This window comes from Siniperca chuatsi, linkage group LG22, assembly GCF_020085105.1.
Source record: "Siniperca chuatsi isolate FFG_IHB_CAS linkage group LG22, ASM2008510v1, whole genome shotgun sequence".
NCBI classification, from domain to species: Eukaryota; Metazoa; Chordata; class Actinopteri; order Centrarchiformes; family Sinipercidae; genus Siniperca; species Siniperca chuatsi.
Window position 1 is genome coordinate 24,138,012 of NC_058063.1, and position 17,500 is coordinate 24,155,511.

The 17,500-nt window shown below is 44.3% G+C and overlaps 1 protein-coding gene across 5 annotated transcripts in view; it reads right to left on the reverse strand.

Moving 5' to 3' along the window:
- Window positions 1–17,500, reverse strand: part of LOC122870158 (voltage-gated potassium channel subunit beta-3-like) — a 35,747-nt gene that overhangs the window by 5,868 nt on the left and 12,379 nt on the right. For 2 of the 5 annotated variants that reach the window (XM_044184053.1, XM_044184055.1), the window contains exons 2-9: window positions 11,577–11,990; window positions 7,686–7,729; window positions 7,525–7,562; window positions 7,269–7,348; window positions 6,637–6,681; window positions 5,851–5,895; window positions 5,681–5,724; window positions 191–277 (exon numbers count right to left, since the gene is read on the reverse strand). In XM_044184053.1, coding sequence (XP_044039988.1) covers window positions 191–277; window positions 5,681–5,724; window positions 5,851–5,895; window positions 6,637–6,681; window positions 7,269–7,348; window positions 7,525–7,562; window positions 7,686–7,729; window positions 11,577–11,785 — 592 coding nt within the window. In that variant the 5' untranslated portion in view covers window positions 11,786–11,990. Of the gene's footprint in view, window positions 1–190; window positions 278–5,680; window positions 5,725–5,850; window positions 5,896–6,636; window positions 6,682–7,268; window positions 7,349–7,524; window positions 7,563–7,685; window positions 7,730–11,576; window positions 11,991–17,331 lie in introns of all 5 variants that reach the window. The other 3 variants (XM_044184050.1, XM_044184054.1, XM_044184051.1) reach the window with 2 other exon arrangements.

Here is a 17,500-nt window from a genome sequence, read left to right on the forward strand (position 1 = left end):
TCGACGGGTGCACGCTTTCTCTCTGTTGAACATTTTGTTTGTGATTTGAATCATAAAACTTTATTAAACCCCTCTGGGAATGTTTCTTTACATGTCCAGTAAAAGTCAGCGAATGTTCATTTAAATCCAGAAGCACTGAACCTGTGATTTACTCGTTTTAGGTGTGTGTGTGTGTGTGTGTGTGTCTGACCCTCCATCGGCGCGTTGATGTCACTCCTGTTGGCGAAGACGATGTCCACGTAATCCAGCTGTAACCTGGAGAGAGATCCACGCAGACCTACAACACACACACACACACACACACACACACACACACACACACACACACAGCCAACATAATTAAATCAGCTGTGACAAAAGCAGTTTTATTTTCAGCCTCAAGGACAAAACTCACGACACCTGAAATCACAAAGTGCAGCTGTCAGGCATCACTGTCATGCCTGAGCTTTCACTCCTGTATATTTGGTCTTCTTGGGCCTCCGTAGCTTTAAACTTTAACGCCCCCTCACAAAGTTTGGCAAGATGTCAGTACATTTATTACTCACAAAACTATTTTCCTTTTCTAATGAACATTTACTGTTTGGTTTTACTAATGATTCCTCTTCTAAATCCAACGAGTTCCACGTTATTAATGTGATTTCATCATTAATAATTCATAACAAGTTCTCCAATCACAACACATCACTGTCTTTGGTTACAAGCAGTTCATTAAGATAATGTTATACTCTAAGAACAAGGAAGCTTGTAAAGCACATAAGTTATGTATTTACGTAAGAGACACAACACAACGACAGACACAAAATGACCACAAAGATGTAAAACTACAAAGAGACGTAAAACAACTACAAAGAGACGTAAAACAACTACAAAGAGACGTAAAACAACTACAAAGAGACGTAAAACAACTACAAAGAGAGAGACACAAAACAACTACAAAGAGACGTAAAACAACTACAAAGAGATGTAAAACAACTACAAAGAGACGTAAAACAGCTACAAAGAGACGTAAAACAACTACAAAGAGAGAGACACAAAACAACTACAAAGAGACGTAAAACAACTACAAAGAGATGTAAAACAACTACAAAGAGACGTAAAACAACTACAAAGAGATGTAAAACAACTACAAAGAGACGTAAAACAACTACAAAGAGACGTAAAACAACTACAAAGAGAGAGACACAAAACAACTACAAAGAGACGTAAAACAACTACAAAGAGATGTAAAACAACTACAAAGAGACGTAAAACAACTACAAAGAGACGTAAAACAACTACAAAGAGACGTAAAACAACTACAAAGAGAGAGACACAAAACAACTACAAAGAGACGTAAAACAACTACAAAGAGATGTAAAACAACTACAAAGAGACGTAAAACAGCTACAAAGAGACGTAAAACAACTACAAAGAGAGAGACACAAAACAACTACAAAGAGACGTAAAACAACTACAAAGAGATGTAAAACAACTACAAAGAGATGTAAAACAACTACAAAGAGACGTAAAACAGCTACAAAGAGACGTAAAACAACTACAAAGAGATGTAAAACAACTACAAAGAGACGTAAAACAACTACAAAGAGATGTAAAACAACTACAAAGAGACGTAAAACAACTACAAAGAGACATAAAACAACTACAAAGAATCACAAAACAACTACAAAGAGATGTAAAACGGCTACAAAGAGACACAAAACAACTACAAAGAGATGTAAAAGAACTACAAAGAGAAGTATAACGATGCGGGCACGTCGTTTGTAGTCTGTCTCAAAGCTGCTGGCTGTGTTTGTCGTTCTCGTTGTTACGTGTTCAATAAAGTTAAAAAATGAAACCTTCAGCTTAAAGTCAAATGACATCACAGCAGAGATAGGAACCTGAGTGAACAGATGTCTCACTCTGTACCTGAATGTTTCCCTCCGTCTAACAGCTCCTGTTACTGTGACTCTTCATGTTTACTGTCTGTTTCACAAGATTTATTGTAAAAACAGCTGACAGGAAGGAACACGTGTCTGCCTGTCTCTCCTTTGTGTTTTTTACAGCTAAATATAGCTTGTTGTTGTATTTTGTTGTGTAGTGGCGGTTTTTGATCTCCTGTATGTGCTGACAGCTCTGTCGGCAGGAATGAGCTCAGATGTTTGGCCGACCTTGTGAAGGACGACGAGTGTTTGCGTGCTGGAGATCAGAGCGACTAAAAGGGATTTAATCAAACTTGACACCTCAGGGAAGACTAATTATACTCGTACACAAACGTGCACGTGGTTCTGTTGTCTCCATACATGTTCGTGTTCACGTTACATTTGCACCATGCTAACATGCTAACATGCTAACGTGCCTCAGTGCTGAGGGCTTAACAGTTAGTTTAAGGGAGTCCAGAGGCCTGTTCACACACAGCACGCCACAAATACATTTCAAGCAAAGGTCAGACGTTTGCTTTTCATGTTGCCATGTGTGACATCGCTTGTTGTGATTGGCTGGAGTTACAGTATCTTATCGTAGGCAACAATTCCCCACTGGATCGAATAAAACTAATAATAATAATCTAATGATGTTTATTTTGGTCTGTAAACGAACTGAGCTGTGTGAGGAGATTACAGCTGATGGCAGCAGCCTGTGGCGTTCAGGTAACCCTCACTATAAAGTGAAAAAGGTGTGGACATCCACCCGCAGGACAAACAACCGGCTGAATATATGACAGCTCCACCTGCAGGCGGGAGGTCACATGATGCTAAATGACACCATTCATTTCTTATTCATGTGCAATGTGTATATCTCTGATTTAGGATTGGAACATTAGGCGCAGCGTTTGACACCAAACTCTTCAGAAATGTTCCTTTGTTCGCTGATTTAATGATGATGAACTGATATTCATGTGTTTCTGTGCACGTTCTTTCCTTTACACAACGTTTAGATATTACGTGCTTTAGCTTTGGGTTTGTTAAGTTAGCCAGCAGCTGGGTGAAACCTGCAGATGTTAGCTGGCTGAGCGCCGTTGGGCTCGCTGTGCTCGCTGTGTTAATATTTAAAGCATTAACACTGGAGAGTATTTGTGTTATTAGACAGTCCGGTGTGAAATATCTGTACGGAATATATTTTCTTTTAAATAATCGTATTTATTCTGTTTACAAGAATTAAAACATATATTGAAATACGTAAGAACTCGCTGTAAAAGAGGATCATTGATCTGAACGTGTAAAGAAAAGCTGTCAGACAAACGCAGCGCAGCGTGAAATACTTCGCTGAAGTACCTCGGATGTGTACTGAAGTACTGCACCTGAGTAAAAGTACTCCGTTACCTTCCACCGCTGTCAAAGGTTCGGTTCAGTGTGACTCTGAGCAAAGAGCCAGGCCGGACTGCAGATGTGAGGGGGCCAGATGTGAGGGGGCCAGATGTGAGGGGGCCAGATGTGAGGGGTCCAGATGTGAGGGGTCCAGATGTGAGGGGGCCCAGATGTGAGGGGGCCCAGATGTGAGGGGGCCAGATGTGAGGGGCCCAGATGTGAGGGGGCCCAGATGTGAGGGGGCCCAGATGTGAGGGGGCCCAGATGTGAGGGGGGGCCCAGATGTGAGGGGGCCCAGATGTGAGGGGGCCAGATGTGAGGGGGCCAGATGTGAGGGGGCCCAGATGTGAGGGGGGCCAGATGTTGGGAAGGCGCTCAGGAGGTTTCGGCTGCATCAGGATCAGTTTGTGAGATTCTTGGTGGTTAAATTTAGCGTTTCAGACAGAGCTGAGCAGCTTTCAGCGGGACGGATGATTGATGCTGCACGCTGATCTGTGTGTGTGTGTGTTACTGTGTGTGTGTGTGTGTGTGTGTGTGTGTGTGTGTGTTGTGTGTGTGTGTGTGTGTGTGTGTGTGTGTGTGTGTGTGTGTGTAAAACTCATAATCCAGTCTTGGTGTGACTGAGCCTCTTAAAGCCTCAACGACCTCAACTGACAGAGGACACTGACCGACTGTGTGTGTGTGTGTGTGTGTGTGTGTGTGTGTGTGTGTGTGTGTGTGTAACTGTGTGTGTGTGTGTGTGTGTGTGTGTGTGTAACTGTGTGTGTGTGTGTGTGTGTGTGTGACTCGTCGGTCCACACTCCCTGAGTCTGTGTGTTCGAGTGAACAGACTGTAAGACGAGGACCGGAGTTCTGTTTCCTGTGTTCAGATTTATTTATTGATATCTATCAATATCAGAAGGAATTAGTTATCCTCCTCTTCTTCTTCTCCTTTCAGGGGTCGCCACAGTGAATCATGTGCCTCCATCTAACCCTGTCCTCTGCGTCCTCTTCACTCGCACCAGTTAGCTTCCTGTCCTCTCTCACTACATCCATAAACCTCCTCTCTGGTCTTCCTCTAGACCTCCTGCCTGGCAGCTCCAACCTCAGCATCCTTCTACCAATATATTCACAGTCTCTCCTCTGAACACGTCCAAACCACCTCGATCTGGCCTCTCTGACTTTATCTCCGAAACATCTAACATGAGCTGTCCCTCTGATGTCCTCGTTCCTGATCCTGTCCGTCCTCGTCCCTCCCAAAGAGAACCTCAGCATCTTCAGCTCTGCTGCCTCCAGCTCTGCCTCTTGTCTTTCCTTCAGCGCCGCTGTCTCTAAGCTGTCCAACATCGCTGGTCTCGCCGCCGTCTCCAACACCTTTCCTTTCATTCCTGCTGAGACTCTTTTATCACACAACACACCTGACGCTTTCCTCCACCCGCTCCAACCTGCTCGCACTCGCCTCTTCACCTCTTCTCCACAGTCTCCATCGCTCTGAACTGAAGGAATTAGTTATCAGGTTTCCAAATTCAAAGCAGTCTAATAAAAAATCAGACTGCTACTTAGAATAGATAGAAATAATAACACATTCAATTATTCCTTTAGTGGAAAGACATGTTTCTGCAGCCCTGAGTTTTGTCTGCAGGTCTTCCTCTCAGCCTCCAATCAGAGGGAAGAGCCTCTATGTGGCCTGAGAGGCAAAACCCGGGGCAAAACAGTCAGCTAATCACATGCTGGTTTTAAAGCTGAATTACTGTGAAGGTGGACAAATACGTCCCTCAGTATCGACTCGTAGGCAGCCTCCGGTGCACACGAAGCTCTGTTTGAATCATCAGAGCAGAAGACGAACGGCCGTGCTGAAGATGTATAAGGCAACGCTACAAGAAGACTGTGGCAAGTCAACTACGACTCCCAGGGTGCATTGCACTAACAAACAGCCAATCACAATAGTCAGGGCTGCCAGCTGCCTCTCCCTCGCGCTGCTACCTGTAGCACGTTTATCTCTGTTAGCTCACGTCATCACTGCAGACAGCGGCTTCAGGCTCCTCTGACAGACAGGAAGTGATGTAATAATATGACTAATCAGAATTCTGGGTAATGTAGGATAGGTGAAGACTGTTGTGTTGGTCTCTTGCACATTATTGTCACCTTCGCACTGCGTTCATTCCTACAGCCTTCGCATCACACTGATACCGTACACGTATTTTACAGCTGTGTGTGACGTAGTTTTCTTCCTTTAGTGCTGCTTTTATAAACTTTGTTCTGTTTGGTTGCAGTCTGAACGTCTCTAAGCGAGACATTAACATTGTCCACGAGCTGCAGCTCACCGTGACACTAAAGCTGAACTCTGAACATAAAAACTACACATTCAAAACGTGACGTGAGGCTTTTTCTTCAAACTCGAAAGTTTGAATGTTGTTTACCTTCGATGATGTGTTTCCGTGACAACCCTCGCTCCGTCTCCGCCCTGTAAACACACACACACACACACACACACTTTACTACCCACAGTGGTAATAAAACATGCTTCTGCACAGTACTATGCACGTAATAACGTTTAAATCTTGCTGAGTGGTGTGATCGCAGCACTCACTGTCCTCCCCAGTAGATCTTCGTGGTCACCACATAACTGGACCTCCTGGCAGAGAGCGAGAGAGAGAGAGTTATAGCAGCGGTACTGTGGTGGTGTCACCATCACTTACTGTGAGAGACGGAGGGGAGCTGGAGGAGAGCTGGAGGGAGGGAGGAGGCGTCAGTGAAACGATGGAGAGGAGATTAAACGGACGCGATGAAGGAGGCAGAGAGAGACTGATGCAGGGAGAAACTGCTGAGTCACGTCTTCGAGACGAAATGCACTTCCTTATCGTCACACCGTTTGCGGGGTCGTCGCTCTGCTGCGATCTGACCCGTGGACGGTTTCGTGTCCGCCTGCTGCCTGTCTGTCTAACGGCTGCGTTAGCTTTGTTTGGCTTGATATCTCAGAGGTCTGCAGGTTTAACTCCCTGTGGCAGTAAAGCTGACTCTGATTCGTCCGCTACGGCCTTTCTATAATAACAGTAACAATAAACAGAAATGCTAAATAAACCTCTCTTAACATCATGAGTCTTTTCCCTCATGGACCCTGATGCTTTCTGGTCCCTAATCATCTTTACTACCCACAGCTCACTGCGTCGCCGTCTTATTCTGGACGGATGTTTAACTCCAGCGTCCAACACTAACTGATCCTTTTAGCTGAGCAGCGTCTGCAGGTACTCCGTCAGGCTGCGTACGGACCCAACAACCTTCACCAGCAGCGGGCCGTTCACCCACGCTGGGACAGCGTCCGGACGACTGAAACCTTTCCTACGATGCAACAGACAGACAGTAAAGAGCTGTTTACCTCCATCCTTTCTTCTTCAGGATGTTTCCCAGAGTCGTCTCCGCCCTGAGAGACAGACAGACGGACGTTAGTCCTCTCAAGGCAAATTTAACACAAGGTTTAACTGAATTTCTAGAAAATGGTCGTTTAGTCACTGAAGCTGCGTTCAGACAGCGTTCCTGTCTGCAGGGGAGGCGTTGGCTGATTTAACATCCCTCAGTTTAAACTCCGTCCTCGCGTTTTATCAGCTCGGTGTGAAACTTGTGTGTGAAAATGGAGGAAGTCAACAAATGTCGTTGCTAATCTGATAGATGCTAACATGCTAACACCAACATATAGGCCTGTTTGGGAGCCAATCAGACAACAGAAACACCTAGTTACTAGAACTTAGTACCTTTGCCTCCCTGCAGCTCTGCGGCGCCCCCTGTGGAGGCTTTAGTCTTTGTGTCCATGTTACAGAGCAGACGCTGTCGTTTCACCAGCGTTAACGTGAGTTAAACTAACTTTTACTCCTCACACAAGAGGAGACACTTTTAAGTCATATTTCCTTTTTGTTTTAAATGTCCTGCGTTTCCTAAACGTGCGTGAAAGCAGGTGGATGGAAAGACACTTACAGAGAGGTGAGACAGTCAGACAGACAGTTTGTACTGTACCTCCCCGAGGCGTAAACCTCTGCTGTGTCGAACAAGTTCACTCCGCTGTCGAACGCCACCGTCATCACACTCTCCGCCATCTACACACACACACACACACACAGTTACCCACGTTACTGTGTGCAGAAACCTCCAGTAATGGTGACGCAACTGTTTGTTCATGCGTTCAGCACGCACACACTCACACACACACACGCACACACACTCACACACACACACACACACACTGAGACACACACACACACACACACTGTACCTCATCGGAGATCTGAGAGCCAAATGTCACCCAAGTGCCTGAGAAAAGAGAAAGAACATCACTGACTGTGTGCGAAATGAGTGTGTGTTACAGAGTGTGTTGCAGTGTGTGTGTGTGTTACAGTGTGTGTTACAGTGTGTGTGTGTGTGTGTGTGTCTCACCCAGTCCTAAGCAGGACACTCTCAGTCCAGATTTCCCAAGATTCCTGCGAAACAATCAGATCAGTCGGTGAAGCTGCATGACGTCAGTGTGATGACAAAAGAGGTCAAGAGGTCAGCGCTTGACTGCAGTTGTTGCTGCTAAGGGTGGAGCAGCCAGTTATTAGGTTTAGGGGAATCACTGTTCCACACAGGGCCATGTAGGTTTGGAGTTTGTTTCCCCTTAATAATAACAACCTTCATTTAAAAACTGTGTTTACTTGTGTTATCTCTGACTAATATTTACATTTGTTTGATCTGAAACATTTAAGTGACAAACATGCAGAAAATAAAGAAATCAAACACTGTATAAAATGACACAAAGGTGCGCGTGAACAGGTGAGCTGCTTTTAGAGTGTCTGTTGGGACGAGCCACGCCTCAGTCTGAGCTCCAACTGCATATTTAATGCTCATCGTGTCGGCCGCGCTGCTTTAAAACGGGAAAGCTTAACGGCAGATCATCGACCAGCTGTGCATGATGGGAGTCGTGGTCAGGCAGCCGACTGATGTCACAGGTTTTAATCCAATCAGAGCGCCCGACGCTGACTAATCATCTGTCAACCAATCTCACGCCAGCAGCGTGCGATTGGAACAGCGTCTAATGAAACCTCTGCTTTTAATTAACACACACACAAACACACTGTAACAAACACACACACACACACACACACACTGTAACAAACACACACACACTCCCAGATGGTACAGTATATACATTAGGGAGTACAGTTGTTGGAGTGAAGATTGCATTTAAAGTAGAGGACGCTACAGTGTGTGTGTGCGTGTGTGTGTGTGTGTGTTACAGTGTGTGTGTTACAGTGTGTGTGTGTGTGGTTGTGTGTGTTTGACAGGAAGTACAAACACCAAAGTGAAAGTCGGCAGAAAACAGGATGAAAAACAATAAAAAAGCAGCATCAGACTAAAAATACCAACAGCTGATGATTCAACTGTATTTTAACAGACAGACAGACAGACAGACAGGCAGGCAGACAGACAGGCAGACAGGCAGACAGGCAGGCAGGCAGGCAGACAGGCAGGCAGGCAGGCAGACAGACAGACAGACAGACAGACAGACAGGCAGGCAGACAGACAGGCAGACAGGCAGGCAGGCAGACAGACAGGCAGACGGAGGTCTGAACTCGATCGATCTGAAACATCATCGTGTTCAGGTCCGAGTCAGGGACCAGACTGGAGTCTAAAGCCGAGTCATCGGTACACATGTGCGTCCAAAGGTCCAAATGATCAATATTCACATCTGAGTGGAAGGCAACAGTGCGAATGTGATCAGGAATAAATGAAGGTTAAAACTACAGTCATCAATATTCCTGTCCGAGTCCGAGTGTTAGTCGTCCGTCTTCACATCTGGGACGAAGACGGAGTGCTTCATAATCATCAATACTTATTTCGCAATCCAAGATCAAGTCATAACTATTTAATCAATATTCAGTCATCAGGTTTGAAACCAGGTCATCAATATATGACTGAGTCCCGAGTCTGTCAGACGAGTATCTGAGGTCAGACCATGAATATTTAACCCGAGTCACAGTACTAGATCAGGTTCAGCCATCAGCATGTAATCAATACCTGACAGCTAATCAATACTCTGATCAGTTCCACTCCGCAAACACTGAGACCAGGTGACACGCACTGTAACACACACACTGTAACACACACACACTGTAACACACTGTAACACACACTGTAACACACACTGTAACACACACACTGTAACACACACACACACTGTAACACCCACACACTGTAACACACACACTGTAACACACACACACACACTGTAACACACAGTAACACACACAGTAACACACAGTAACACACACAGTAACACACAGTAACACACACTGTAACACACACACTGTAACACACACTGTAACACACACACTGTAACACACACACACAGTAACACACACAGTAACACACACACTGTAACACACACACACTGTAACACACACACACACTGTAACACACACAGTAACACACACACTGTAACACACACAGTAACACACACTGTAACACACACTGTAACACACACACTGTAACACACACTGTAACACACACACAGTAACACACACAGTAACACACACACTGTAACACACACTGTAACACACACACTGTAACACACACTGTAACACACACACTGTAACACACACACACTGTAACACACACACACTGTAACACACACAGTAACACACACAGTAACACACACACTGTAACACACACAGTAACACATACACTGTAACACACACACACAGTAACACACAGTAACACACACACTGTAACACATACACTGTAACACACACACACTGTAACACACTGTAACACACACTGTAACACACACACTGTAACACACACAGTAACACACACACTGTAACACACACACACACTGTAACACACACACTGTAACACACACACACACTGTAACACACACACACACTGTAACACACAGTAACACACACAGTAACACACAGTAACACACACTGTAACACACACACAGTAACACACACACTGTAACACACACTGTAACACACACACTGTAACACACACACACAGTAACACACACAGTAACACACACACACTGTAACACACACACACTGTAACACACACAGTAACACACACAGTAACACACACACTGTAACACACACAGTAACACACACTGTAACACACACTGTAACACACACACTGTAACACACACAGTAACACACACAGTAACACACACACTGTAACACACACAGTAACACACACTGTAACACACACACACAGTAACACACACACTGTAACACACACAGTAACACACACTTTAACACACACAGTAACACACACACTGTAACACACACACTGTAACACACACACACTGTAACACACACACTGTAACACATACACTGTAACACACACACTGTAACACACACTGTAACACACACACAGTAACACACACTGTAACACACACTGTAACACATACACACAGTAACACACACACTGTAACACACACACTGTAACACACACACACAGTAACACATACTGTAACACACACACACTGTAACACACACACAGAGTAACACACACACACAGTAACACACACACTGTAACACACACACTGTAACACACACACACTGTAACACACACAGTAACACACACAGTAACACACACACACACTGTAACACACACACACAGTAACACACACACTGTAACACACACTGTAACACACACACTGTAACACACATTGTAACACACACACAGTAACACACACACTGTAACACACACACACACACAGTAACACACACACACAGTAACACATACTGTAACACACACACTGTAACACACACACACAGTAACACATACTGTAACACACACACTGTAACACACACACAGAGTAACACACACACACAGTAACACACACAGTAACACACACACTGTAACACACACACTGTAACACACACACAGAGTAACACACACACACAGTAACACACACAGTAACACACACAGTAACACACACAGTAACACACACACTGTAACACACACACAGTAACACACACACTGTAACACATACTGTAACACACACACTGTAACACACACACACAGTAACACACACTGTAACACACACACTGTAACACACACTGTAACACACACAGTAACACACACACACACAGTAACACACACACACTGTAACACACACACACACACACAGTAACACACACACACACAGTAACACACACACACACAGTAACACACACACACTGTAACACACACACACACACAGTAACACATGAAACTTGACCCTGAGTCAACTCACTGCACCTGTCTGGTCATGTGACCGTCTCACTGTGTCACTCTCTCTCTCACCTGTACTTCATGTTGCTGTGACGACCGAGGGCCTCCTTCATGTGGGCGTGGCCTAGCAGGGTGTGCCTGTTGGCCGGCTCCGCCCTGACCTTTGACTGACAGGCGGGGGCGCTGCTGGTGTTCAACGCCACCCGCCGCTCCTTCAGCTGGTGCTCACTCGCCCCGCCGCCGCCGCCCCCACCTACGTTACACGCTATGGACACCTGCATGCTGGTCGCTACGGTAACAAGCTTTATATATATGTATTTATATATATATAGCTTTAAAGTCACAAAACATAATGTGGAAACCGCCGCTGCCGCCAAGGTCGCCGGTCGCTATGGTGACAACGGTGAGAATTCATGAGTGGGATGTTAAACTTAGTCTCACTGGGTTTGAATCAATCAGCCAATCAAAGTACAGGACACACACACACTACAACTTTCTGTCAGTCTATCCGGTGGAAAGCATCCCGTCGCCTGTCCGACACACAGTCCCGCCGCTGGAGGAGGAGGAGGAGGAGAAGAAGGTGATGAAGGTGATGAAGGTGAAGAGCGTCCGTCTGTCCACAGCAGAAAACAGACGGAGGGAAAGCGACAGAGAGGAAGGAAGAAGTGGATCTCCACAAGGAAAGCAAGCGCTCGTCCTCTGGACTCTACTGCTGAGAGAGAGAGGGGAGGGAGGGGGGGAGGAGAGAGAGGGAGAGGGGAGGGGAGGAGCCTCTCCCTCCCCCCCTCTCCTCCCCTCCCCCCTCCCCCTCCTCCTCCCCCTCCCGTCTCGGTCGGCTGCACACTGGGCGAGGGAGCATTTGACAGACAGAGAGAGAGAGAGCAGTACTGACTGTCACTGTGCAGGAAACGCACTATAACGTCCTCACTGTTACCGTGGAAACTTCCTGTTCATAATGTTACAGATACTAGATCATGTGACCGGACATATATATATACACAGGACAGGTGTGCAGGGACAGAAACAGGGCGAGGCGCCGGAGCGGCAGTCTGCTGTTACCTTTTTCTTTCATCAAGAGGAGAAGAAGAAGTCCGAATATTTTGGGGAAAAAGTCGGAAAAAGTCGTAATATCTCAACGTAAACAAAGTCTGCATGTTTTTCAGAGTAAAGTTGGCATATTTGAACGAACAGGTAACAGGTGAGTGTGAATCAGCAGCTGTTTGAGGAAACTACTGAGCCTTTTAAACAGGAAACTGTATATCTGTGAGGTGTTTTTACGTCCTCAGCAGGAACCAATGGGCTCGCAGCTGGGCGCCGCAGACAGGAAGTCAGGCGGTGCTGACACCTGATGGTTAGAGTCCAGGGCCACAACAGGTAACTACAGGGGACGGATCTCTCTGAAGACACCATCACATTGTGTTTGTTCAAGCTTTACTTCAGTGATGAAACACAGACACAGTTACACAGAAGTACATGTCATGCACCAGTAGACCCCAGATCACGGTGTCAGGGGCCCCGGGGGAAGCGTTCAGGCTCCTGCCGGCCCCCAGCACGTATCCTTTGAGCTCCTATCAGCTCCACTGCAACCACTGCTGCTATACTTAATAATATTTACTTCATTAAAGTCCGCTTTATTAGGAATATGCACCACATGAGCACACTTTAAACTAGAATAATACTGCGGTGAAGCTGGGGCCCTCAGGGGCCGGGGGCCGGGGGGGGTTACACACTTTGCCAGGTTGGTAATTTGGCTTTGAGAGTACCGACATGAGCCTACAGTGAACATCTGCACGTTCTTTAGTCAGTATATGTGTGTCTACAGCGGTGTGAAAAAGTGATTCCCCCCTAAACCTAATAACTGGTTGCTCCACCCTTAGCAGCAACAACTGCAACCTCTCATCTTTGCAGAATTGTTGTAATTCAGCCACATTGGAGGGTTTTCGAGCATGAACTGCCTTTTTAAGGTCACGCCACAGCATCTCAGTAGGATTCAGGTCAGTCCCCTCCCCCTCCTCTTCCTCCCCCTCCTCCTCCTCCCCCTCCCCCTCCTCTCCATCACACTCGTACTACACTACTGGTCCCGTGAGAGCTGAACCCAGAGTGAGGCCTGAGGCTGAAGGCTTGCTGTCACTAATGTGGATTACAGCAGTGGCCTCCTCTGCTGTTCTGGTCCAGCAGGATCCTTTCTAACGCGTGGGCTCCCTCTTCCACACATTTCAGTTATTTTGCCCACTGAACTCCGAGTTCGTGCAGAAAATAAATCAGCTGTAAACTCTCCTTTGTTCTCGTCTTGTTTCGGGTTTCTCGTCCTGTCACCTGAAGTCTGATCCCAGGTGTCTGCTCCGTGAGTCCAGGTCCAGCTCCTGGAACAGGAGTCCAGCCTCAGTGGAGCTTATCTGGCTTCACTGTTGAGTCAACGTCACATTATTTTACCTGATTTCAATACAAATCAATGTAATTTCCTTGGTTTTACTATTTTTAAAGCTGCATAATGTAGTTTTATATCTACACTAACTGCGTGCGAGTATCAGCCTTTGTTCTCTGCTGAAATGATTTCTTTATTCATCCAGTGCAGAACTTCCATAGGAAGTCTGTCAGTTTAACACTAAGAGGACTTCAGACTGCCCCTCGAAGGGAGAGCTGGCTTTACTGTCTCTTAATTGTTTCTATTGTTTCTTTCTTGTATTACCTTTTTGGTAATAACGAGTTAAAGCGTTTCCCCTCGGGGATCAATAAAGTATTTCTGATTGTGTCTCGCTTGTTTCAGTCCCTCTTTGTTCTCAACAGAACTCCTTGTCTTTATTCATCAAACCCCCCATGCAGAACTCCCATTAGAAACCTGCCGTTTTGATCGGCGTGTCCCTGGAGATTCAGAATGCAACATCTGTCTGTGTGACACCATTAGTGACATCAGTCCGTTTATTTACATATTGATCAGGTATTGATCAGATCCTGCCACCAGCTGCTCTCACACACACACACACACACACACACACACACACACAGCGGACTTCTCTTCTGCATCTGCTTCCTGGGCACCAATCAGAGTTAAGACGTCACTATGACATCACAGACTACTGTTACTACTAAAAGTACCAGAAATTATGGAACGACGGTACTTGTAGTATTTGTCCAATCTGTAGTATTTTGTGTGTGTACTGCAGGTATTAGTACTGTGTTTAGCTGTATTAGTACTGTGTTTAGCTGTATTAGTACTGTGTTTAGAGGTATTAGTACTGTGTTTGGATATATTAGTACTGTGTTTAGATGTATTAGTACTGTGTTTAGATGTATTAGTACTGTGTTTAGAGGTATTAGTACTGTGTTTAGATATATTAGTACTGTGTTTAGATGTTTTAGTACTGTGTTTAGAGGTATTAGTACTGTGTTTAGATATATTAGTACTGTGTTTAGATGTATTAGTACTGTGTTTAGATGTATTAGTACTGTGTTTAGATGTATTAGTACTGTGTTTAGAGGTATTAGTACTGTGTTTAGATATATTAGTACTGTGTTTAGAGGTATTAGTACTGTGTTTAGATGTATTAGTACTGTGTTTAGAGGTATTAGTACTGTGTTTAGATATATTAGTACTGTGTTTAGATGTATTAGTACTGTGTTTAGAGGTATTAGTACTGTGTTTAGAGGTATTAGTACTGTGTTTAGATGTATTAGTACTGTGTTTAGAGGTATTAGTACTGTGTTTAGAGGTATTAGTACTGTGTTTAGATGTATTAGTACTGTGTTTAGAGGTATTAGTACTGTGTTTAGCTGTATTAGTACTGTGTTTAGAGGTATTAGTACTGTGTTTAGATGTATTAGTACTGTGTTTAGATATATTAGTACTGTGTTTAGATGTATTAGTACTGTGTTTAGAGGTATTAGTACTGTGTTTAGAGGTATTAGTACTGTGTTTAGCTGTATTAGTACTGTGTTTAGAGGTATTAGTACTGTGTTTAGATATATTAGTACTGTGTTTAGATGTATTAGTACTGTGTTTAGAGGTATTAGTACTGTGTTTAGATGTATTAGTACTGTGTTTAGATGTATTAGTACTGTGTTTAGATATATTAGTACTGTGTTTAGAGGTATTAGTACTGTGTTTAGCTGTATTAGTACTGTGTTTAGATGTATTAGTACTGTGTTTAGAGGTATTAGTACTGTGTTTAGATGTATTAGTACTGTGTTTAGAGGTATTAGTACTGTGTTTAGCTGTATTAGTACTGTGTTTAGCTGTATTAGTACTGTGTTTAGATGTATTAGTACTGTGTTTAGATATATTAGTACTGTGTTTAGATGTATTAGTACTGTGTTTAGAGGTATTAGTACTGTGTTTAGAGGTATTAGTACTGTGTTTAGCTGTATTAGTACTGTGTCTAGCTGTATTAGTACTGTGTTTAGAGGTATTAGTACTGTGTTTAGATGTATTAGTACTGTGTTTAGAGGTATTAGTACTGTGTTTAGAGGTATTAGTACTGTGTTTAGCTGTATTAGTACTGTGTTTAGCTGTATTAGTACTGTGTTTAGATGTATTAGTACTGTGTTTAGATATATTAGTACTGTGTTTAGATGTATTAGTACTGTGTTTAGAGGTATTAGTACTGTGTTTAGATGTATTAGTACTGTGTTTAGATGTATTAGTACTGTGTTTAGATGTATTAGTACTGTGTTTAGAGGTACTGCAGTGTTAGGAAGTTTTATTTTGTGCTTGGATATATCTGTGCTGTGTTGGAAGGTATCAGTAGGCCTACTGCGTTTGGAAGTACTAGTATTTTTGTCAGATGTATCTGTACTGTATTTAATGTGTTTGTATGCTGTTATATTGTGCTGTTGGATAGAGATGATGCTGATTCAACCTTCATCTCTGCTCTGGATGAAGACACACACACACAGTAACACACACACACACACACACACACACAGCTGATGGACGATTGGATCACAAAGTCTTTTATAGCGTCTTTTATAGAGCCGTGAATCAGCAGCTTCAGGAGCCAATCAGAATCCAGTATAACCAGTATGAAGGTGTGAATAAAACCAGCGCCTGTCTCAGTGAGAACATGAAATGAAAAAAATGTCCGTCACCGTAAAATACAGAAAATAAATGATCTAAAATAAAGAATAAAGTGTAGTTGCAGTATCTCGGCGCCCTCCGGTGGTCAGTCAGTGTCATTACAACCTGCTCACACACTGCTGACCAATCAGATCTGATGCAAATCAACCAAACTACAGCCAAACTACAGCTGATTTACAGCCGACTGACAGCTGATTTACAGCCGATTGACAGCTGATTGACAGCTGATTTACAGCTGACTGACAGCTGATTGACAGCTGACTGACAGCTGACTGACAGCTGATTGACATCTGATTGACAGCTGATTGACAGCTGATTTACAGCTGATTTACAGCTGACTGACAGCTGATTGACATCTGATTGACAGCTGATTGACATCTGATTGACAGCTGATTTACAGCTGATTTACAGCTGACTGACAGCTGATTTACAGCTGATTGACAGCTGACTGACAGCTGATTGACAGCTGACTGATAGCTGATTTACAGCTGATTGACAGCTGATTGACAGCTGACTGACAGCTGATTGACAGCTGACTGACAGCTGATTGACAGCTGATTGACAGCTGATTGACAGCTGACTGACACTAGACAACAGCTGCATGTTGGCATGTTATCGCTCAGTGCCACGGTGGAAGTGTTTTAAACCTAAATGTTTTAGAAATATTGAATGTGCTTTGATATATTAGTACCTGTCCACCGTGTCCCACTAGCTACATCACTCATCTCTTACCTGTCTCACTAGCTGTCTCACCTGTATGGCATGTTGCTCTGCTCCATGGTGACATCACACTCCTTCAGGTAGATCTCCAGCCGTCGTCTCTCCATCAGCCTCCTCGCTGCCTCCAGGATCTGAGACGCCAGCACAGATTCTTCTTTCTCTTTCGTTTCTTTCTTCCCGTCGCATTTCTCCGTTTTCCCAG